At 53.8% G+C, this 21,788-nt stretch overlaps 4 protein-coding genes and 7 non-coding genes across 11 annotated transcripts, besides 32 other annotated features; all 11 read right to left on the bottom strand.

Annotated features, from left to right (window-relative positions):
* Nucleotides 1-285: a sequence feature (areas merged during assembly that could not be assigned to a particular haplotype. This can correspond to areas where the two haplotypes were merged or to regions with more than two copies in the genome that were merged during assembly.).
* Nucleotides 286-1,049: a sequence feature (areas merged during assembly that could not be assigned to a particular haplotype. This can correspond to areas where the two haplotypes were merged or to regions with more than two copies in the genome that were merged during assembly.).
* Nucleotides 633-1,766, bottom strand: Tc00.1047053508971.10 (UDP-Gal or UDP-GlcNAc-dependent glycosyltransferase, putative; the record flags this gene model as incomplete). Its single annotated transcript, XM_805361.1, has 1 exon — nt 633-1,766. One exon carries the CDS (start codon nt 1,764-1,766, stop codon nt 633-635), a length of 1,134 nt encoding a protein of 377 aa, XP_810454.1.
* Nucleotides 1,050-1,279: a sequence feature (areas merged during assembly that could not be assigned to a particular haplotype. This can correspond to areas where the two haplotypes were merged or to regions with more than two copies in the genome that were merged during assembly.).
* Nucleotides 1,280-1,632: a sequence feature (areas merged during assembly that could not be assigned to a particular haplotype. This can correspond to areas where the two haplotypes were merged or to regions with more than two copies in the genome that were merged during assembly.).
* Nucleotides 1,633-5,035: a sequence feature (areas merged during assembly that could not be assigned to a particular haplotype. This can correspond to areas where the two haplotypes were merged or to regions with more than two copies in the genome that were merged during assembly.).
* Nucleotides 2,359-2,432, bottom strand: Tc00.1047053508971.13. The gene has a single exon (XR_008255574.1). It is a non-coding gene; the product is annotated as a C/D small nucleolar RNA (snoRNA), TB8C1C1 (small nucleolar RNA).
* On the bottom strand, nt 2,497-2,569 carry Tc00.1047053508971.16. The gene has a single exon (XR_008255575.1). It is a non-coding gene; the product is annotated as a C/D small nucleolar RNA (snoRNA), TB8C1C4 (small nucleolar RNA).
* On the bottom strand, nt 2,631-2,740 carry Tc00.1047053508971.19. Its single transcript, XR_008255576.1, has one exon. It is a non-coding gene; the product is annotated as a C/D small nucleolar RNA (snoRNA), TB8C1C3 (small nucleolar RNA).
* Tc00.1047053508971.22 lies at nt 2,780-2,845 on the bottom strand. Its single transcript, XR_008255577.1, has one exon. It is a non-coding gene; the product is annotated as a C/D small nucleolar RNA (snoRNA), TB8C1C2 (small nucleolar RNA).
* Tc00.1047053508971.25 lies at nt 2,917-2,990 on the bottom strand. The gene has a single exon (XR_008255578.1). It is a non-coding gene; the product is annotated as a C/D small nucleolar RNA (snoRNA), TB8C1C1 (small nucleolar RNA).
* Tc00.1047053508971.28 lies at nt 3,055-3,127 on the bottom strand. Its single transcript, XR_008255579.1, has one exon. It is a non-coding gene; the product is annotated as a C/D small nucleolar RNA (snoRNA), TB8C1C4 (small nucleolar RNA).
* On the bottom strand, nt 3,187-3,241 carry Tc00.1047053508971.31. Its single transcript, XR_008255580.1, has one exon. It is a non-coding gene; the product is annotated as a C/D small nucleolar RNA (snoRNA), TB8C1C3, 5' partial (small nucleolar RNA).
* Nucleotides 3,489-3,515: a microsatellite.
* On the bottom strand, nt 3,816-5,558 carry Tc00.1047053508971.30 (lysyl-tRNA synthetase, putative; the record flags this gene model as incomplete). The annotated part of the gene is made up of 1 exon (XM_805362.1): nt 3,816-5,558. The coding sequence occupies one exon, from the start codon at nt 5,556-5,558 to the stop codon at nt 3,816-3,818; it is 1,743 nt and encodes a 580-aa protein (XP_810455.1).
* Nucleotides 5,036-5,160: a sequence feature (areas merged during assembly that could not be assigned to a particular haplotype. This can correspond to areas where the two haplotypes were merged or to regions with more than two copies in the genome that were merged during assembly.).
* Nucleotides 5,161-6,667: a sequence feature (areas merged during assembly that could not be assigned to a particular haplotype. This can correspond to areas where the two haplotypes were merged or to regions with more than two copies in the genome that were merged during assembly.).
* Nucleotides 5,995-6,021: a sequence feature (AT_rich).
* Nucleotides 6,099-6,122: a sequence feature (AT_rich).
* Nucleotides 6,138-7,325, bottom strand: Tc00.1047053508971.40 (acetylornithine deacetylase-like, putative; the record flags this gene model as incomplete). The annotated part of the gene is made up of 1 exon (XM_805363.1): nt 6,138-7,325. The coding sequence occupies one exon, from the start codon at nt 7,323-7,325 to the stop codon at nt 6,138-6,140; it is 1,188 nt and encodes a 395-aa protein (XP_810456.1).
* Nucleotides 6,668-7,430: a sequence feature (areas merged during assembly that could not be assigned to a particular haplotype. This can correspond to areas where the two haplotypes were merged or to regions with more than two copies in the genome that were merged during assembly.).
* Nucleotides 7,370-7,413: a microsatellite.
* Nucleotides 7,431-15,315: a sequence feature (areas merged during assembly that could not be assigned to a particular haplotype. This can correspond to areas where the two haplotypes were merged or to regions with more than two copies in the genome that were merged during assembly.).
* Nucleotides 7,571-7,604: a microsatellite.
* Nucleotides 7,719-7,746: a microsatellite.
* Nucleotides 7,849-7,893: a microsatellite.
* Nucleotides 7,901-7,979: a sequence feature (T-rich).
* Nucleotides 8,211-8,234: a sequence feature (AT_rich).
* Nucleotides 8,235-8,261: a microsatellite.
* Nucleotides 8,352-8,374: a microsatellite.
* Nucleotides 8,407-8,427: a microsatellite.
* Nucleotides 8,575-8,603: a microsatellite.
* Nucleotides 8,657-8,738: a sequence feature (T-rich).
* Nucleotides 8,749-8,769: a sequence feature (AT_rich).
* Nucleotides 8,995-9,022: a microsatellite.
* On the bottom strand, nt 9,234-21,611 carry Tc00.1047053508971.50 (ubiquitin-protein ligase-like, putative; the record flags this gene model as incomplete). Its single annotated transcript, XM_805364.1, has 1 exon — nt 9,234-21,611. One exon carries the CDS (start codon nt 21,609-21,611, stop codon nt 9,234-9,236), a length of 12,378 nt encoding a protein of 4,125 aa, XP_810457.1.
* Nucleotides 10,584-10,622: a microsatellite.
* Nucleotides 13,945-13,997: a sequence feature (CT-rich).
* Nucleotides 14,023-14,079: a microsatellite.
* Nucleotides 15,181-15,207: a microsatellite.
* Nucleotides 15,316-15,447: a sequence feature (areas merged during assembly that could not be assigned to a particular haplotype. This can correspond to areas where the two haplotypes were merged or to regions with more than two copies in the genome that were merged during assembly.).
* Nucleotides 15,448-21,788: a sequence feature (haploid, Esmeraldo-like haplotype).
* Nucleotides 21,703-21,749: a sequence feature (T-rich).

Genomic DNA, 21,788 nt, shown 5'->3' on the forward strand with positions numbered 1-21,788 from the left:
CAGTCGCACCGTGGGACGCTCCGTTCACAAGTAAACCAAACGAGCACAGAGAATGCATCCCCAGCGGCTCCCAACCGCAAGCACCCACCGCGAGGTGAGGGCTCTGGAGTGGGAGGGCCGAAGCAGGCAACGCACACAAAAGAAGGAAAAACACGCTGAACCCCATCCATCCACCAATCGCACAATTAACTAAAAAAAGAGGATAATAGCAAAAACAAACGCCGAAGCAGGCAACGCACACAAAAGAAGGAAAAACACGCTGAACCCCATCCATCCACCAATCGCACAACTAAAAAAAAAAGGATAATAGCAAAAACAAACCTACATACATCTTTCCTTGGCGGCCCGGCCCACACACGCACATACTCACCACGTGCTCCCAGCAGAAGCGCTCCCGCAGCACAACGCAACGGGCTCCCACTGGCTCCACCACCACGTCCCGCACGCGGGTCAAGGACAGGGAGTGGCACGCTCCGCAGGGGCACGGGGCGGCCGGTGACACATTCCACGTCGTTCGGCCACAGAGCACACAGAACACAAACCGGGACGAAGCAAATAATTAGGATACACATTAATATTTAACTCGCACACGTTAAAAAAACACAGTCATACAAAAAAGATTCCTTATTTTGTCAATCACAAGAGGGGTATATCACGTCCTCTGAGACCCGCCACAGACGAGCAACAGGCGACGTGTCGTTGCCGAAGCGCGCCATCAGTGCTGCGTAGTCGTCCTCCCTTATATGATGAACACACATCGAGGTCGGCACAACCTGAGATTCCCCCGTGTCACTGCGGGCTTGAAGGAAATGACAGGGCAGCACCTTGACGTGTATCAACGGCTGGTATTTCACTTCTTCCAACAACACGTGCCCAACCATCATGTCCTCGTGACCCATACCAATTGAGGAAAACTCCTCGTCACGCTCCTTGCTGTACGGTGTGTACGCCAGGCGCCGCAGCGGCTTGAACGACACCAACGCCTCCGCCACATCTCTCGACATCGTGTAACACCAGCCAACCATAAAATGCACACCTACTGAACGGCCATTCGCCCAGATATTTCCTCCACAATGAACCCCCATGTAGATCCTTCGGCGCGGCAGGAGGCGCAGGAGAGCAACGAACAGCGGCACACGGAGAAACATGTCGTCATCGCCCTTCGAAATGTACCTCGCGGTCGGAAACAGACGGAGCGCAAGGTCAAACCACATGTACACCTTTTGGCTCAAACCAATCTCCGCCTCAGTCCCAATTTCTCCACCAACGCCCGCCTTTTTTGTTGAGGACACGCGGCCCTCATTCATCGGCAGCGCGACCACATCCTGCCACTGCGCCGCCTCCTCCAGCAGCGCGGCAGAGTAGTCATAGCCGTGCGACGGGTGCCGCCCAAGAACGTACAGCACGAGCATCGCACCGGTGAAGTCGTTCGCCCTCGTCGCCACACCGGGGAACCGCCAGCACGTCGTCCGCTGCAGGTTGCGTCGTGTTCGCCTCTCTTCGTCGTCCGTGGAGGGAATGCCCAGCACAATCAGATACTCCCGCCGGCTCCACGTGTCCACAACACTGCGTGGGATGTGAGCAAGTGCTGCATCTTCCGCGGCAGTGACGCGCGAGTGGCGGAGGTTGTTGGGCTCCGGCGCCCCATCATCGGCAGCGGTGTCGAACCTGAGGGTCAGAACCGTCGTGGCCACAATGAAGAGAATCAGCAGCACAGTAACCCGCTTCAGCTTCTGTCTAAGCGTCGGCAGTTTCGGCTTCGCCATGGTCGCTGTTGGTGTGAGAGACTAAGCAAAAAAGAAAAAAAAAAAGAATGAAGCGAGCGTTCATCGGCATAACAGAAGTCTTTTTATTTTCTTTTCTGGTAATTTCGCAAATTGGTTCGATGACCCGCATTGCGGCAACGCGTGCCCCTAGACCTCATGGTGTTACAACGGCGCCCCAGCAAGACGCGGCTGGTCCGCGCACTGCTTTATTCCGGCCACCCTGCACCAACAACAACGACCCCGCGAAGAAAACGTTGCTGGCTTTCGGCTTCCGCCGACAATCCGGACAATTGGCCGCAATAAGGGTGATGCCCGCTTCCCCATGCATTTCCACCGCCGTTTCCAAATAATTCAAACTAACCATGCCAAAATGCAGCCGGTATTACAAAGCAAAAATATAAACGTCGGCAGCGCGGCGGTGACCACACAGCGGTGCTGTACAGGTTGAGATCCGCAGAGCTGCACTGAAGAAGAGGTAGCTATTATGTTTTTAAAAAATTACACTCGCATCACTCAGTGATGGACCATGGCGCCACGCCCACAGCGGACGGGGGAAGGGGAACCAGAAACGAAAGGGTCACGCACTCAAGGGTCAGTGAGGAAGCAAAATGGATCCGTTCGTCATTGGGCTGCGCTCCGGCAATTCGTTCCTCCTTGCTCTCATCATTCCACGCGTGCGGGGAGAGGGAAATGGAAGGGAGGGAGTGGAGAGGGGGAGCGCGGGGAACGGCCCTCAGCCTTGGCATTAGGTTCGTAGGCAGTTTGCGTCACGCGAAATCCATGGAGAGATGCCACAATCATCACAGGGCCAGGCAAAGCACACACGCACACACACGTGACGGAGGATCGGGGGGGGGGTGGGGCTCAGCGGCTGAATGGAATGGATCGTCGTGGGTCAAAGTGCTTCATGTCAGCGCCGCGGACACGCAGGCTCGCCGGCTCGACAAGAGATTCCCTTCTTTGCTCGTTCATCACGCGGGGCAACAAACCGCGGCAGGAGCGGCGGCGCGCCGTCAGGGCAAAAAGCGTCCTCACAGGCCAGCTCGGACTCATTACATCAGTTGTTGCTTGACGCATCACCGGCGCACCGCCACGCCCACAGCGGACGGGGGAAGGGGAACCAGAAACGAAAGGGTCACGCACTCAAGGGTCAGTGAGGAAGCAAAATGGATCCGTTCGTCATTGGGCTGCGCTCCGGCAATTCGTTCCTCCTTGCTCTCATCATTCCACGCGTGCGGGGAGAGGGAAATGGAAGGGAGGGAGTGGAGAGGGGGAGCGCGGGGAACGGCCCTCAGCCTTGGCATTAGGTTCGTAGGCAGTTTGCGTCACGCGAAATCCATGGAGAGATGCCACAATCATCACAGGGCCAGGCAAAGCACACACGCACACACACGTGACGGAGGATCGGGGGGGGTGGGGCTCAGCGGCTGAATGGAATGGATCGTCGTGGGTCAAAGTGCTTCATGTCAGCGCCGTTATTCGCTTTTCTAAAATGTTTGTCACTGCCTTTGTGTTGATTGAGAACGTTTCTCTTTTATGTGTTGTTGTGCCCTTCCTGATTCGGTTGATTACTCTGTAAAGAAAGTCAAAAAGAAAATTTGTAAAAGTGTAAATCAGTATCTGTGTGTTTGTGCGTTTAAGAAGGACGGTGGTGTGCGGTGGGTTGCAGGATTTAAGGGATAATGATCAAATGTAGTAATTGTTGTTGTTGTTTCGCAATTATTTATTTTTATTTTTGTTTTTATTTTTCCTTCTTGCTTGCTTGCTCTTCGTGCTGAAGTTGAGGTGGAGCAGGCATGCCAGACGCACAGATGTGGCGCTGTGATGGTGCAAAGGTCATCCCCCGTCACCACCCAGTTTAAAAGCGTTTCATTTATCGTCCCATATTTTTTTGATTGTTTTTTGTTTGCTTGTTGTTGGCTCTTCGCTGCTTCCACCGCACCCCTGCAGATTTCCTAGTATAATGATGCTCGCCGTGTCTCAAATGTTCATCTTTGCGCTGTGCGGTGTTAACATTGAGAGCTGGTGGGTGGTGGGGGTGACGGAGTTTTAGAGGAGAGGTACGCCCTGACCGTTAAGTAGCGTGCCGGGTGGGTACGTGAGGGAGCTCGAGGTCTCCGGCTTCATGGCAGGAAAGAGAAGAACCTCCTTGATGTTCGCCTGGCTAGTGAGGAACATAACGAGACGGTCAATACCCAGCCCCCAGCCGCCTGTCGGGGGCAATGCGTGCTCCAGTGCCTGAACAAACCCCTCGTCGATATCCATCGCCTCGTCGTCGCCCTTTTCTTTGTTCCGAAGCTGCTTCATGAACTCCTCCCGCTGCACTATTGGGTTGTTAAGCTCGGTGTACGCGTTGCAGAGCTCCTTCTTGTTCAAAAAGAGTTCAAATCGTTCTGTTAGTTGAGGGTCATTACGGTGCCACTTGGCGAGGGGCGACATGACACGTGGGTGATCGCAGACAAAAGTCGGGTCCTGGCACTCCGGCTCCAAGTAGTGGGAAATCAACGCATCCAACAGGCGTGCCGTTGTAAGCGGGGGGGTGCACTCCACCTCGTGTTTACTGCACAATTCCTGCAGAAATGCGTTGGATGAGTCGCTCTCGAACTCGGTGGGGAACTTAACGTTCGTCCGCTTCTCCAGCTCCGGAATGATGTACAGGCGCTTAAAGGGTTTGTTGAAGTTAAAGACCACCTCAGCAAGTTGATTGCCCTCTGAGTCCTTGGGGGCATACTTGACGAACGGTGTGCCGTGAATGTGCATGGCGAGTCCGTAGAAGAGATCCTCCGTGGTGCGCATCCAATCATTGTAGTCGGCGTAGGCCCAGTACGCCTCGACACTTGTAAACTCCGGGTTGTGTGTGAGGTCAATGCCCTCATTCCTGAACTGCTTGCCGAGTTCGTACACGCGGTCCATCCCGCCCACAACAAGTTCCTTCAAGTACAACTCGGGAGCAATGCGCAGGTACATCCTCTGGTTCAATTCGTTGTGGTGCGTGATGAATGGACGGGCGGCGGCACCACCGGCGATTTGGTTCAGCACCGGCGTCTCCACCTCAAGAAAGTTCAAGTCTTCAAAAAAATTCCGAATGTATCGTATGACTTTAGAGCGCGTGACAAACGTTTGTATGTTCTCGCGATTCACAATAAAGTCCAGGTACCGTTGGCGGAAGCGCTGCTCAATTGAGCTCAGCCCGTACCAGCCATCGGGCAGCATGTGGTAACATGTCGATAGCAGGGTGATCTCAAACGCGTTCATGGAAAACTCCCCTGTCTTTGAGAGCGATGCGACGCCCTTCACGCCGATGATGTCGCCACGCCTGATCCTGCCGTGAACGGCGGCAAACGTGTCATCCACGTAGTCGCTGATGGCTGAAATCACCTGCACGGTGTCGGCGTCCCCCTGCAGCGTCAAAAAGTTGAGCTTCGAGCCCGAGCTTCGCTTGTTGACAATCCGGCCGGCAATCGCCACGACCTCCTCGACACGTTGCCCTTTTTCGCTAAGCTGCGGGGCAAAACGCGCCTTGAAGGCAGGTATCGTGTACTGACGATCAAACTTGTGCGGGTACGCGGCGCCGAGGAGCCCTAACTCCTTCACCATCGCCAGCCGCGTGTCGAAGTAACTGAGCTCCGGCGCCTTCTCCACCTTCTTCGCAGGGAGTTGCTTCCGCAGCTCCGTCATTTTGGCAACGAGGGCCTTACACTCCTCGCTGGCAGCCCCCTTCTCCTTCTTTACCCGCGCAATCGCCGCGGCGAGATCGTCAATCTGGGCGCGCGTCTCATTCGTGGATGACATCCCCCCGAATCTCCTTTTCTTCCTCTCCCTCTCTCTGTGTTTGCGTCGCTCGTTGCTGTGTGCTCAAACTCTCACTCTTAGAGAAATCCACACACACCCCACGCCGCGGGACGGGAACAACAGAAAAAAAAAAAAAAGAGTGGCAACGCACCTCGCACACAGAATCCATGCAAACATGTCAAAGAGCACCCGCGCGTCTTTGCATAAGGCACGGACAGGAAATATATTTATTAATAGACCACATCTCTCCTTCTCTTTATTTCCTTCTTTCTAGCCCACGCACCCGCAACGCCTTTTCTGATGTGTTTTCCCTCGCTGGGGTGGAGAATGGTGTCATCCGCCAATAAAAACACCCGCATGCGTGGCATTTTTCTTTATAACAAAAGAAAAGTACCAATGAGTCAAGTAGATAGACACATGCACAAAAAGAAAAGGCATAAATAATAAAAAAAATATATATATAGCAAAATGCCCATAGACACGACTCCTCTTTGCTAATACCGTTTTCTATTTATATGTCCTATACAAACAAAAAAAAGCATAAAATATAAAAATAAAAAATAAGATATGCGGTCCTTATCATAACCGGCTACCGACTGCCGAGCCCGTTAATTGAGCCAGCGCCCTTAAAAGAATGCGTTCTGTCTTCTTCAAGTCTGCCGCCTCCACAAACTCGTTCGGCTGATGCGCGCAGAGGCCGCCGGGCCCCCACACGATGGTGTCCACCCCGCACATTTGGTAGTTGGGGGCCTCTGTGCAAAAGGGTGCCAGTACCATCTTGCACGACTCCTCGCTGGCGGCTTTTAGTGCCTCACAGACGCGACTGTCGCTGCGCCCCTTGAAGGCCTCCTGCTCATCCAGACAACTAGACTCTGTGCCACAGCTGCCGTCCTCCTCCTTCATCTTCTGTGCCGTCGCAGCAACAAAGTCATCAATGCGTTTCTGAATCTCCTTCCCGGAATGGCCGGGAATGTTGCGGAATTCGTACGTGATGTAGCAATCAGCCGGTACCGTATTTCTTGCATTGCCGCCCTCAACCATGGCGGGACACACGGTGGTGTAAGGCACATCGTATTCCCTCTCAAAGGGACCGCTGTCACGAAACTCTCGTCCAAGATCGCGCAGAAATCGCACAATTTCGGCGCCATGCTCAATGGCGTTGCAGGCATATGGAACCAATGATGAGTGCATCGCCTTGCCCCGCAGATGTACAATGCTGCTCCTGATGCCCTTGTGACCAACGACAAAATTAAAGTCCGTGGGCTCGCCAATAATGCAGCCCGCCGCAGCGCCAACAGGGATGCCGGCGTCTGCCACCAGCTGTCGAATGCCCGCAAAGTCCGTCTCTTCATTGTATGTCCAGGCAAAGTGGATCGGTTTCGCGCGCTTCATCTTGAGAAGCTCAGGGGTCATAGACATGCACACGGCAATGAATCCCTTCATGTCACACGTGCCGCGACCGTACAGTTTCCCATCCCGCTCCGTCAGCGTAAACGGATCGCTGTCCCACTTCTGCCCGTCCACCGGGACCACGTCGGTGTGGCCGGAGAGAATAATGCCGCCCTCCGTCACGCCGCCTTCACCTGGCAGAGTCGCCCACAGGTTTGCGTGGACGTCATCGGCGGCCCTTTGCACCACCACCTTTTCCAGGCCGCACTCATCCACCAGATATGCGCGGATGCATGCGATCAGTTCGAGATTTGAGTTCCGGCTTGTCGTGTCGAAAGCGATGAGCCGCCGCAGCCACTCGACAGAGTCCAACGGCATTTGTTATCGCCTCTTCTCTCGTCTACTCCCGCTGGAAAAAACAAAATAATAATAATAATAATAATAATAATAATAATAATAATAATAAATAAAGTAAAAGCAATCTTATCAACGATGACTCTCCTCCCCCCTCCTCTCCACCCCTCTTGTTGATGGTCGATTCCTACAACTCGGGAAGTCCTTTGTGTGGATATGCGTGTAGGCGAACTTCGGGCCTTCCTTCTCTTGCCTACGCGACGCCAAGAAAAATAAAATAAAATAAAATTTAAAAAAATAGAAAAGGAGTTTGCGGGTCAAGAAGAAATGCCGCAACAGTGGAGGCATCCACGGGCACACAAATACAAATACAAATACACAGACAAGAAAAAAAAAAAAGTGAGAGAAAGCGCGGCTGAGAGAGAGAGAGAGAAAGAGAGAAAGACAAAAACAAACAGTCAACGCCGCCCGCCTCACAGAAAGGGAAAGGGGAAAAGGAGGAGGGTTAGGGGTAGAAAAGAAAGTAATAAAAATGTCGGTGGTTGCCAATAATAATAATAATAATAATAATAATAATAATAATAATAATAATCGCCAAATTTGTTTTGTTTTGTTTTTTCTTTTTTTTTTTTTTCTTTTCGTTCTTTTATTTTATTTTATTTTTTGTCTTTTGTTTTTAGATCTGTTCTCATTCTTTTGGATTTGTTCATTTAACTGCACTTCGCGAAACACACACACACACAGTTAGCCAAATGCATACACACACGAGAAGTAAAGCAATTCCCCCCTACTACTACTCCTCCCCGCAGGACAAGGAAAAAGAAGTCAAATAAATGATGTTTAAAATATAAAACTGTTGCTGTTTGGGGGTATGCCCCCATCACAGTCCGCACAACAACAGCCAAAAAGAAATATATATATATATTTTTTTTTAGGGAGAGAGAGAGAGGGAGAGGGAGACCTCCGGGGGGACACGCCGTGGGTGCTACAACCCAAAATCCCCCTTGTTTACATAAATAAAACAATACATGTGTGTGCAATTTGTATGCGTTTATTTATTTATTTATTTATTTGTCCTCTGCATACATGTGCGCGCTTCCGTATCGTGTGTGTGTGTGTGTGTGTGACGGCGCCAGATGCGTACATATTTGCATCCCCTCTCCCCGGAGGAAAATCATCACAACAAATGCGGCACTGAAATTCTCACCTCATGACGTGTAAACCAAATGCGTTTCTCCCTCCTCGCACCCCCTCGCCCTCGTCCTCTCGCACATATGTATGTATATGTATGTATGTATATATTGTCCCCCGCCTCCAGCACTCAATTCATTCTGATTCCTCCTCTTACTCAAACTTTTTCTTTTTTTTATTTTTTTTTCTCTTTCCACTTCGCCTATTTACTACTGTTTTACTTCTCCCTCCTATTCTTATTTCTTTACCGTACGTGTATATATATATATATATATTACATGCATGTGTATTATACGCAGGCATTTAGAGAGAGAAAGAATGAGGAAGGATGGGGAGAGAAAAGAAGAAAAATTCTGCCGCACTTTTTCTTCCTTACCCCACCCCCCTAAATCCCCCCTCTAAACCCCTCTTCCTTATTTTTTTTTTCTCACTTTTCTCTTTAAATCGCGTCTCATCTCCCTATTCGCTTAGCGTGACGGTGTATTTTTTGTTCTTATTTTTGATAATATAATATAATTTAATATAACATATAAGTATGCGTGTGTTTTTGTGTGTGCTTTTTACTCAGTTCATTGCACATCAACAACTGTGCATACATAGGAAGTGTAAATGGCAGTGCGAACACGCATCGGCCCCTCTCCTTCCCTCTATGGACATTGATGCGTTGTGGCCTGCGTTGCCTCGTTCCACCCCGTCCGATTAAGAAGTGGCGTGGAGTGGCGTGGGGGGGACGGTTCCTCGCTACAGCATTGAAAATCCCCTGCTGCCGAAAGTGATGGCGAGCATCAATTTCCTTCGCAGCTCCTCGCAGCTCGGGTACTCGGGCAGGTCAATTTTGTTGAAGCAGGTGTGCGCCTGTGGGAGAAGATCAACGCTGTCGCCCCAACGCGTGATGGTGAACCGCTGTGTCGTCCCGCTCGCCGACTCCAAGTTGCTGAACCCACCATGTGGCACCTTCGACGCGCCAGTGGCAAACTGCAAAAGATTCGCGCGGTCCTCCTTCGTCATGGATGCGACGACCTCCCAGAACCACCGAATCTGAGGAGAGGTGGCGGTGTAGCCATCGTACAGCGTGTGCACACGCAAGTCCTCCACGTCAATGTCCGGCATGCCGCAGATGACAAGCTCCAGCTCCTGCGCAGTGAAATTGCGTATCTCCTTCCGCGGGATGACGGTGTAGAAGCCCTTAAGAAATTCTTCCATCTGTTGTTCAATTTGCCGCGTCATGTGAAACTCGCAACGCAGCCGTACGTACTGAGACTTGTTCGCATTCGTCACGGCAACGTGCCCACCATTTGGCACAAGCTCCGTCTCTTGAATAACGCCAAACCGCTCGCAGCTAACAGTGAAAAAGAGACCCAAGTCGTTGACGTCGTTCCGCAAAAGCCAGTTGAGATTGTCATACAACTCCGGGTCGACGCTCTCAAGGTCGCGGAAGATGGGTTGAACGCCTGTCATGTGGCGGTACACCGCACGCGTAAAGTGCACGTCGATGGGGACGCTGTGCGCTACCGCCATGCCCACAACGGTGCCCGCAAACTTGAAATACTGCAGGTGGTTCGGGTTGACATCCGAAAAGGGGTTCGGCCGGTACGTCATGCCCTCCCGAGAGTGAATAAAGAGCGCATAATCGTCGTTTACCATCTCCTCCGCAAGAAGTTGAAACCACTCCCGTGTCAAACCGCCCGCGTCCGCACCCTCCTCACCGCGGAAGCGCACATTTAACGATCCGTGAAAGGACTTTAGCTTTGAGAGTTGGGCGAAACTATCACGCAAACACTGATCACGGCTGATGCTCAGACTAATTCGAGACCCATGCGTCGTATGGCTGATGTGCCGCTGGAAGTCAAGCAGACGAATATTAAAGTCAATAAATCCGGGCTCTGTCTTAAGAAAGGCAAAGTTCTCCTCTAGCAGCTTCGGGTCATACTGAATGAGGGTGTTGATAGTCGTCTTATTGCGCTCCACAAACTGACGCACCAAACGCGGCAGCGCGGGACGTTCGTCACGCGTCGAGTCCAATGTTTCAGCACTTTCACCCTCTGAATTGGATCGTTGCTGTTGATACAACCGTCCAGTTTGCCGCAATGATTGCTGTGGATGTTGTGTTTGTTGTTGCTGTTGCTGTTGCCTCGGCCCGGCACGCGCGAGGGCGTTCACAGCGGCGTCTGAGACACTTGAGGGTGTGTGTGTGGTGTCCAGCATGAACCGCTCCGTCTCCGTCTTCTCCACCGTGGGGGTACTGTGACTCTCCATGACAAGACTTGCCGAGCACGACCCTCGTCGCGCCTCCGCCATGTGGAATTGACAGAATCGATTCAACAGGAGAAGTACCGCGTGCGGCAAAAGCACAGAAGAGCGATTTTGTAGCCGCTGCAAAATGGATGCCACCTCGGCAAGATACATCTGCGAGGCGTGCCACATCAGCGACACCTCACGCTGCTCGGGTCGAAGTGTCTCGGCGTACGGCAAGAAAAATGCGTGTGACTGACTCGTTGTGCACCGCAGGTTCAGGTAAGAAAGCGCAAAGCTCGCCTCTCGCGTGGTCCACTCCCTTCCAGCCGGGTCGACACCTGTGGTGGCGGCAACACCGGACAACGTCACGGCGCCGGGTCCCATCGCCGTCTTGTTAAGGAAAGCACTGCGAAACGCATTGAAACGTGTATGAATCTCCTCCGTGAGTTCCTTTGCAAGTTCGACAATAATGCGCTCAACCACCGCAATTGGACTGTGTTGATCCACCAAACTTGTGTCACGCCGTGCACTTTCCTTGATGCCTCGCCGGAGAAGCTGCACCGTCTGCAGCCCCATCTCGTTTGTACAGTTCCAATGGGAAAGGAGCCGTGCGGCCGTCTGCAGGGTCCCGTTTGATTTCACAAGGGCGTAAGCGCAACGACGTATGCGTTGTGACTCCTCCTCCGCAGTCAACGTTACAAGACTGCACTGTGGACAAAGAACATAGTGGCAGAGTGAACAGCAGAACGCAAACGTGTCATGGAACAGTTTTGTGTCACAGCAATCGCAAAGAAAGCTGCCGTTCGGGCATGGATACTGGCAAAGACTTGTCCACTGCAGCCGATGGGCGTGGCGTGGGTGCAGAATGATAGTGTTGGAGAGCGGCATAGAGGACTGCTCGCGCGGGGACCGCACCTTCACGGTGTTATCCTCCAGTGCCCGCAACTGCGCGTTAAGGGCAGATAAAATACGCGTAAAAGACAACTCCGCGCGCGGCGACGGAAAGCGCAGGACGACCTCCATAAGCCGTCGAAAAAGCCCCGCGTCCATTGCCTGTTGCTCCGCCTCATTGTATGGTTCGTCGATGGGCTTTGGCGGCCCGCCCTCCTCCACGCCATCAGGGAGCATCGTGAAACTCAGCCCGGCCGCGCGGCACCGTTCAATCAATTTCTCAATAACAAAAACCACCTGAACTGCAATGCGGCTGCGATCGAGCCCGGGACGTCCATCCGATGTCGGATCCCAAACGGTTCTCTCCAAGGGCCCATCCAGTGCCACAGTGAGCAGATTCACTAATGCCTCCGTCGCGCTTGCGGTGTTCACGCACACAGTTATGAGGAGCACCACGAGCTGGGAACTGACGGAAAGACTCGAGGAGGCGCATCCGTACTCCAGCGACGGAAAGCCGCCCTTCGCGAAGCAGATAAGTTCCATGAGCTGCCGAAGCACAGCAATTGGCACGGGGGGGACAGGGGCATGGGCACCCGTTTCACCATTTTGACGATTCGGTGGCGGTGGCACTTTTTCTTCGCGTGTAAAACGATTTTGCAACGCGCGGATGCGGGTGGTGAGAAAAGACTCCGTCACGCGGTTGTGGCCTCGCGGCGGGCGTCCCGGTCGCCGATTCCCACCACCACCACCGGCGTTGTTGTTATTGTTGTCTCTGAAGTTAATGGGTGGAGCCTCCGCGCCTGTTGGCCGAACGATGCGGCCGCCATGTTCTTCAAGAAACTGGTGCTGCAAGAACCATGGCAAATGTGAGTCCTCTGCCGGTGCCTGGAATAACTCATTGTACATCGCTCCCTCGGCTGCCCCATCACCGCTCAGTCTCTCCCCCTCTTCCCGTCCCTCCCGCAGGCGCCTGTCATCCTCCTCTTCACCTCCCTGAGCCTCCATGCTCTGAAGCTCGCGGAGTACGGTGGCCTCAGCAAGAAGAGCGGCGTTCCCCTCGAGATACCGCAAGTCGCACGTTAGCAGAATGTCGCGCCGCACCTCCGGGTCAACAGTTGCAAGAACTTCTGTAAGAAAAGTGGGCGCGTCGCCGCCCTGCGCACCACCAGTTCCTGAGTCTTCGCCGGTAACGCGTCGCCAGCGGTGCTCGACTTCAATGGCCTCCATTCGCATGTCTGGTGGTAATTGATTCATAAATGCAGCATAGATGTGCGTGCGTTGACCCCCCTCTTCCCGCTCTTGTCCGCACAAAAGCAGATTCATGTGATCAAAAAGCAGCTCACGGCGGAACGACTCTGGGAGCTCCACAAGAAAGTGAGGTTCGATTTCACCGAACCACGGCTGCTGTTCCATTGGGGGCTCCGGAGAAACGCTCTCTGCTGTAGATGATGCATTGCCAAAAAGACTCATCGTTTCGCCCACACCAGCAACAGAGGGAGCGGAATTCCGCGCCTCTCCCATGGCATTGGCATTGGCAGATAATAAGGATGATGACGATGGTGGTGGCACCGTTGGATCCGCGCCTCTGCCGGGCTCGGTGTTGCCAAAGAAGAGCGCACAGATGCGTGCGTTGGCAACATCCACTCTGCTGTTATTGTCCACTGTGGCGTTGATGGTCGTGTCCGTGGTGTTGGGCGCAGCCGCAGCCTCCGCCACCTGTTGGGTAGATCCGCCCGGCTCCTGGGGTGTCGGATCGCTTGTTGCGCCCGCTTCAAACGGCAACTCGGATGGCGTTTCGTGGCGGTCGCCGACGGCACCCGCGTCATTCTCACCGCTAGCTTCTTCAGAAGACGCGAACAACGTCGGCAACGGTGGCGGAATGACACGCGGTGGCTCCGAATCCGCTGCGTACAGCACAGGTGGCAGCGGCTCAAGCATCAACATTTTGTCCCACGATAAATCCACCGCCTCGTTAATCGCTTCGCAGAGGCTCACAATCCGCGAGAGAACACCATGACGGTCGCCCCCGCTGACCCCACTGTAATTCATCTCCATCGTCTCCCGCCGGTGCCGGCCAATGATCTCGAGAATGGCTGCGTGGCCCTGACCGGAAAACAACGTCCAATTATCGTCGTCAATGGGGATTCGATTCAGTGTCGTGGTGTAGTGGTCGTACTCCCACTCGGCGAGGCCATGAAGCTGCGATGACGTTAAGCCGTCGTCCCCAAACTCATCGGCAAGTCCTCCTGAGACCACGCCCGCCATATCGTTTGGCGTGGCACGCAAAAAGGGTGGGTGATCAATCACATATGACAATTCTTCTAGGTCCTCCTCTTCCTCATCCTCCTCGCCCTCTTCCCCCTCTTCTTCCTCCTCCTCGTTTTCACCATCGTCCTCGCCCGCGTCATCATCATCATCATCATCATCATCATCATCATCATCATCGTCATCGTCGTCTTCACCGCTCATGTTATCCTGCAAGCCCACCCGCATCGAGATGGGTGTTGGGGCGTGCCCAGGGATGTCAACCTCTTCACCGACAATGTCCACATCGCCCTCATCATTCTCCTCATCCTCTGCGGTGTTCACGGTATCTTCCTCATTATCATGGTTGCTGTCGCCATCTGAGTCGCCACGACTGTGGTACAGAAGCACGGACTCGTTGGGTCGTAGCATCTCACCGATATCAAACATAACTTCCGTCAGAGTTCCTTCATGATGCGATTGGAGCCGCCTGCCATCTCTAATGCCGTCCAACTCGCCATTCCTGCCGTGCTGATCGTGCCCCCTGACGAGATCCTCTAAAAAGAACGCGTCGTCCACAGCACCCGAGGGCTGCGTACGCGGGGTCCGAGAGACATCGCCTTCATCCAGTAGAAGCATACTAGCCTCATGCGCCGCCATCGAGTCGGCTAATGACTGCCGTGGTTGCTGCTCCTGCGGCGCTTGCGGCGGTTGCAGCGGCTGTCCCTGCTGTTGTAGCGAACTCATGGCTCCACTACGACCACTGCAGCCCTCCAACTGGGGACGACCATCCGACTCGGTATTTTTCTTATCACTCCCGCTGCTCTTCTTGCCATAGGTGCTGTTGCACTTGCCATACGCCAGCAGCACACGTCGTATGACTAGAAGAAGTGCCGCTGCGTCCCGTTCGTTGTTGCAGCACTTTTTCTCCACCATGCGGTACAACACTTCGAGGGCGTCACGCTGCCACAACTCATCGCAAAGCCGCCATACAAGAGAGCTCCGCGGAGCTCCGAGAAGCACCCGTAAGACGTGCAAAAAACTGCACGCCATGTCACTTGGAGAGGGATTTCTCAATGATGCATTTTCTGTGCTCTCTTCCTCTCCAGAAAAACGGTTTTTGCCTGGTGGTATGGCTTCCAACATCACTTCAAGCGCATGCAGAAGCACATGCACCAGTCGTGAGGGCGCCTTTTGTGCAACGTTAAAAAAGAACCCTTCGAGCAGCTCCAGCTGTGACTTCTCCATGAACAAAATCACCGCCAAAAATGGCGTCAGAAAAAGGGGCGCCTCCCGCAACACGGGAGCGTCAGTAAGCTGTTGTTGTTGTTGTTGCTGTTGATGTGCTTGCTCATCCTCGGCCGCCTTGCGCTCTGCAAAGACACCCTGCATACTCCCCGGAATCCGCACATTGACGTTGTATGACGTGACGATAGAAGCAACAGAGGGAAGGGTTGTGATATGGTTCAGCACGCTGGTGACAAGCGGCGGCACCAATGTCCGCCCCTCAAGACGTTGGATCAACATCTCCAAGACTTTCTCAACGGCCAAACGATGAGGAGTACGTGACCCGCCCATCACATTCTGGCGTGGTGGTTTGCGGGGCGCTAGCCACACAGTCGTCTTGACGCTCTCCTGCCCAATGCCGCGGTTTCCGATATGCAAGATGAATACAACGCAGGAGATGTTAAACACCGTATAGAATGCCTTTGGGTGCTTGTCAATGACGGAACGAAGCGCGACAAAAAAGTCACTAAGTACGATTGCCTGCCGGTGGACCTCCGCGACACCACGACCGTGATGCGACCTGCAGGCACTTGCGTGAGGGGCGTGCCGTGCACACAACTCCTGCACGTCCTTCTCTTGCAGGGTGTATGTACTGCCCATCCGTATCTCGTTTTGAACGGCGCTCACCATGGCCGAGTACACCACCCACTCTGTGTGTTCTGTTTGATCAAGAAGCGCCTTCATCACCGGCACACGTGGGCCCGAGCCGGACATGTCATTGCGTAGCAGGCGGGAAATGGCACGTACAATAAATCCCTTCTTCGTTGTTTCGTTTAGCTGGTACAGGTGCGACACAAGGGACGTCTCGGACGAGCCCAGTACCTTCGAAAGAAAATCCACCGCAATGTGCGTGACTGGGGTCTCCAAAACATGCAGCTCGCGCAGTTTCTTATTTTGCCTGCCTCCGCCACCGTTACCGCCGCGACCATCCTCCTCCGGTTCCTGTTCCTGCTCCTGTTCCTGCCGTTGCTCCTCCAATTCGGCGTCTTCTTCTGCCAAGTAGTCCAACACAAGCTCGGCACATTGCAACAAGAGATCATCAGGCAATATCGATGTGATGCCCAAAACATCGGACAGTCGGAGCTCCACCTTCGGTGCATCTCGAACGGCCTTCCTTGTCGAGTTGCTACCAGCACTGGTCAAAGATGCGGGGGAAACGGCAACAGCCTGCCCGGTAGGCTCCCGATTCAAGTTTTCCTCACTCGTCACAGATGCCTCCAGTTCAGCCTTCTTTGGGCAGTTCGTGTTGTTGCCGCTGACCTCGTCAGGACGCGATTTACTGCTTTTATTCTCCGACGGAGCTTCTTCCTCACAAGCGTCACTGTAGCCAAATCCCCTAAGAAGTGACGTGACAGATGCCACAAGACTCGAAGACATATCATATTTGATCTGACGACGCATTGGGGTCCGGTTCTGAGGATGCAGATGGCGACAGAGGTGGCCCATCCAACAAAAATTGGAAGGGCTGCTGCGGTAGTAAGCGCACACACGCATTTTCTTCTCCCCCAGTGTGTTTGCCGACGAGACTGAAAGAAAGCAAAAGAGTTGTCCCAACATTGCCTTGCGACGAAGCCGCTGCCTCTGCAGTTGGAACGCATCCGACGAAGACTCGTCGGAGAGTCGTTGAACCTCCGCTGTGACACAATCAAAAATGGCGCGGGGAAGTTGCGTCCTTTTAAAGAGCACAACAAAATATTTCTCCGTCTCCTCCTGTGAGATGAGTACTGCCAGCAGCTCCAGCAGCGTGTAGTTCCGCCCGGGATCCTCCAGAATGCGGCGGATGATGGGCAGCAGGATGACATGCCTGTCTGAGCCAGAGGGCATCGCAACTCTATCGGGCAGCTCCTTCTGTGGCGTGAGTGTAGTGTAGATCCAACACACCCTACAGCACAGGCGTCGCATTTGCTTCTGCTCGTCCTCCGTCACGCCGTCGGCAAAGCGCAATGTCGATGCGACGTCAAGTACCCACTCCCTCGCACATTCCGCCAGCGAGACGTGCGGCGACGAACACGGCCGCTGCTGCTGTTGGTCCCCAGAGGCGGGAAGAGAGGCGGGCGGCGCTGCATCATCTATCCCCTCCTCATTCGGCGAACGGAAAGACTCGGGCACCGTGTCGTCATCCCTATCCCCGGCAGTCCCTCCCTCCCGCGCAAGAAGTTCTGACCAAAATGACGTCAGTTGCACCATGTCCTCATTGTCGCCCTCGGCAATGCTTGAAAGGAATGCTGAAAGCGACCGGTCAGCGCTCACATCTAGAATGTCCGTACTGAAGTCAAACAGACGCGCGAGGACCCCAAGCGTCATTGCCGGTGTAAACATCAGACCGTGGGCCCGCCAAATGGCAAGCATAAAGTACAGGAGTGGCTGCACCCAGTGGCGGCGCGTCGAACTCCGCTCCGGCGTCGTCCTCAAAAGTAGCTCGAGAATGCGCGTCATGGAACTTACAACACTCGAAAGCCTCGAGCCCACCGCCCCGTCCTCGTCGGCATTTTCATCTTCCTCACAATTTGCAGTCATCGTAAAGGCCCCGTTATCGGTGGCGGCACCCATTGCCGTGTAGGGTGAGGACGCTGCGGCTAACGATGGTGTTAATTTCCTAAGAGGCACAACGCCCTCCGTGATGAACTGCAGGCACGCAAGAATGCCAGTAAAGAGCGCCGTAAAGCCGCCGTCCGCGTTGCCGCCATTCCGCCAGACAATAGAGATCGGACCCTCGGCAAACCGCATCCTCATTTCCACTTCTTTAAGCTGGGAAATATTCAACGCGTCAAGAGCAACGACTCGGAGAGTCCTCAATATCCCCGCACCACCCATACAGCCCTCTGCGGTCTCGTTCCCCATGTCAAGACGCCCCTGAACAGCCTTCATCATCTCTTGCACAATTTTCTTCAGGGCCTTCTCTGCCCCAGTCAGCAGGTGAGCCGTGCTCACGGGCAGCAGAAACTGCTGGTTTGCTGACAAGAAGCCATGTTGACGGTATGCCCGAGTGGGAGAGAAGAACTGTTGGCGGCGATCCGAGGACGGCTGAAGCATGAACGCAATGCTCTCACGGAATCGGTCGACCGCACTCAGCGTCCCCCGTTCTGCGCCACCACCACCACCATCACCAACAGTAAACAACGTGGCTGTAGCCTCCGGCAAACTCCGTTCCTCCTGCAATAGGAGAGAATCCTCCAAATGGCTCGCCCCAAACACCCATGGCCAGTCTGCGGGAACATCAGTCTCAGACGTGGTTGGCAACGACATAGCCGCGGGTGTGCTGAGGCGTGAGAAAGCAAAAAATATCCCACTCCCTTCTGTTGCGGCACGGTTTAATTCCGTGTCATTGCGATCGGCCTCGTTGCCACCAGTGGGGGAGTTGGTGGTGGTGGCGGCGACGGCTTTACCACGCGCCAATTCCAACGCAACGTATGTATCAAAGAGCGCATTGGCCAATTCGCACCGAAGTTTTGAGATGGCCGCCGGTGGGGATTGGTTATGAAACCTGCAGAAGAAGGCCCACGTCAACAACAGCAAAGAAGTTGCCTGGTCCTCGCTGAGACCGCCGTTCGGCGCCGATCCAGATGTCTGAACGAGTTCAGCAATCTTCGTTACATGACTGAGAATCACAGAGGAAATGTGGTCAAGTATCGGCAATGGGATGTTACATACAAACAAACTCAGTACGCTGCAGTTGGCAGAGACGACAGAAATACGGTGCGGCAATTGCAGGAGTGCGCGGATCGCCTGTGAAAGCGTTGATTTGTATCTAACGAGCTTCTGAGTGAGCATTTCACCTATCAAACTGTTGTGGTCGGGTGCATAGTTGCGCTGACGGCGATGTTGAATGCGGTGCGAAAGTTGACGGAACTCCGCTCCGCTGATGCACGCAATAATATTCCACATGGAAATTGCAATCTCCTCTGGTGGGTTTTGTCGCTGTGACGCCGCCACAAGGCCCTTCAGCGTCTCAGAGAAAGCCTCAAAAAAACTGTCCCGCAGATCAGGCAGTGTGCGAAGCAACGAAATGAGATCCTTCCCTGCCGCCGTCGCTGCTCGGGTGTTGACACGCAGTGGCGAAACCCCCGTTGACGGGGCCGGCGATGCGGTAGAAACGGGTACAATGAGCGACCACAAAAGACTCCACATTAACTGTGGCCTGTGAAGTTGTGCGTGCGTGCTGTTGTGCACGGCAAAGGCCTGCAAAACGCTGCAAATGTCTAACATCGGGATGGCCTGTTCATAGTACGCGGAAGGATCCACTGGTATGATGGTGTTGGCGTCTCTACCAGTGGTAACGCTGGCACGTTGCGTCGCGTCCTCTTCGCTGACTAGCCAGGCGTACGTCTCACAAATCCTGCCGTCCGGACTGCTTGATCCCGATGTCGTCTGTGGGCCCGTAGCGCCTCTTGGCTCGGTACCGGCTGAACCGACTGGCGCAGATGACAGTGGAACTCCACCTGTCCTCTCGTTGTACCGCCTGAGGATGGTGGGATTCTCGCCAATCTCCAGAATCGTCTGCAGCACACCCCGCTGCAGCAACGCGGGCACCACATCGCGAACATTGTGATGGATGCACGCCGAAAAAAAGCGAAAGGCAGCCGCAAGAAGAACGGGATGGCCATCACGGTGAAGAATCCGCCTGCATATGTCTTGGCACAGCTCGTAGCCATCCTCCTCATTGGGGGTCAGAAGAAACACAATTGGATTTATGTATTCATGCGTCGAGACGGTGGCGAGCCGTTCCAGAACAACAAAACAACAACGCAAAATTCTCACTGCCTCATAGCTCCAGCCATACACAATAGTCCTCTCCTCTCCAGTCCTCCTGCGGATATGTTGCTGCTCATATCCCGCATCACTCACCTGTTGCTCGTCCATGTATGCTCGCATCACCGCAACGACTGCGCGTACGAGGCCATGGTTCATTGCTATCGAAATATTTGTGTTCTCCCCCGTAAGTGCCAGGCTTCGCATGAGAAGCACAGGGCAGTAGTGCGGTTGAAGACGCAAGATATCCGTCAGTTGCGCCACCATAGCTGGAAGCGCCGACGCATGCCCGGTGGAGCTGGTTGGTGTGAATAGCGCGAGGTGGGTGCTGTGGTACTCTGTGAGGAGGCGGTACTGCCAATCCTCCGCGAGGCAGCAATGGCTGCCCTCCTGAAATTTCCGGTGCTGCGGGACAACACAATTCACCGAGTCCAATGGGTTCTGCACGTAGCGGATAGCAAGTAGGCCGGAAATGGCTGCACATCCTCGTAGTGCAAAGTGCCACGCGTGTACAACGTCTGCAATTGTCCCGACAAGCATCGCCGCACTCGGCACCGCCCCGCATGAAGACTCCTCGCAGTCACCACCGGGATTGTCGTCAAACTCGGCCTCCTCTAAAATGGTGGAAAAAAGCCTCTCCGTCCTCCAGACACTACGGAAGAAGTCACTCAATGGCCCTGAGAACACCTCTTCACGATCCGAGCTTGGTAGCAACTGGGAACACAACAGCCGACAGCGGCACCACCACAGTAACTTCTCTGGATCCCCCGCTGCCTCTTCCATGTTTTTCAGTACTGTCCTGCACATTGGCACGGGATCAATTTGACTTGTGCCGCCCCGCAAAGTCCGTTGCAGAAACCTCTCGTGAAGGATTCGCAGCGGATCTTTCACCAAGTGTGGAAGCTGGAGCATCGCGGCGTCCACATCCTGTTGGCTACACGCACCCGTGCGTTGCCTGCTTCGCTGCCGAGCCTGCAACGAACACCTCAAAACATCTTCAAAAGTGGGTGAGGCCCCCCATCCGTGGGCAATAACACGCATCAGAGCAACACCGTCCAGCGCCTTATCTGGCAAATGCGGCTGTGTGAAATTGATCAGCAGGCCGAGGTAGACAAGAGACGGGTCGCGACAGAGCAGCAAACGAATGTTACACGACATTGTAAGGCAACCCTCATCCCGCACCATACGGTATGGTGATCCCATCACCGTCAACAGCAGCAATATAGAGTGCAATTCCTTGTACACATTAGGTTCCTTGGATATCATTGTGTTTTCTTGCCTCCCTTCACGCTCCGGTTCCATCACTTCCTCCTCATTCGCCTCCAAACTAAGATGGCCTGCGGTGGCAGCGGCTGCAGCTCCCGCCCCGTCATCCTCGACAAGATCGGTGTCAACACGATTGCCTCCGGCGTCTTGACCGTGGCCCAGAATTTCAAAGACGTGCAGGCGCAACCATCTACACCCCACTGCCCTCAACAGCTCCACAAACTCCTTGGTGTACATGCTGTTTACGTCGCGGTAAAACTCCTCGTCGTGCAGCATGGCTTCAAAAACTTTTGGCGTCATTGCGGGATCCCCTAGACACGCCTTCAGACGTAATGTATATTGCTGAAGGACTGGCGGTGGCAACGGCAGATAATGCCCCGTCATTGTCTCACTATACTGGTACTGTGTCCCCATCTGTCCTCTTGCGGTCCCAATTCGCCCCAACATCTCACCATTCCACACCTTTCCTCGGCTGTTGTTTTTGTTGTTGCTTCTTTTTCCTTCTCTCACTCCTTCTCACTGATCTTCTTTTTGTTGATTTCTTATTTTTTTTTTTTTTTTTTTATCCCTTCCTCTTTTTTTTTTCTCTCTCTCTCAACTGCTTTCTCTGCTTTTGTTGCTGTT

The sequence above is a fragment of the Trypanosoma cruzi genome, genomic scaffold (assembly GCF_000209065.1).
Source record: "Trypanosoma cruzi strain CL Brener 1047053517109 genomic scaffold, whole genome shotgun sequence".
Lineage (NCBI taxonomy): Eukaryota > Euglenozoa > Kinetoplastea > Trypanosomatida > Trypanosomatidae > Trypanosoma > Trypanosoma cruzi.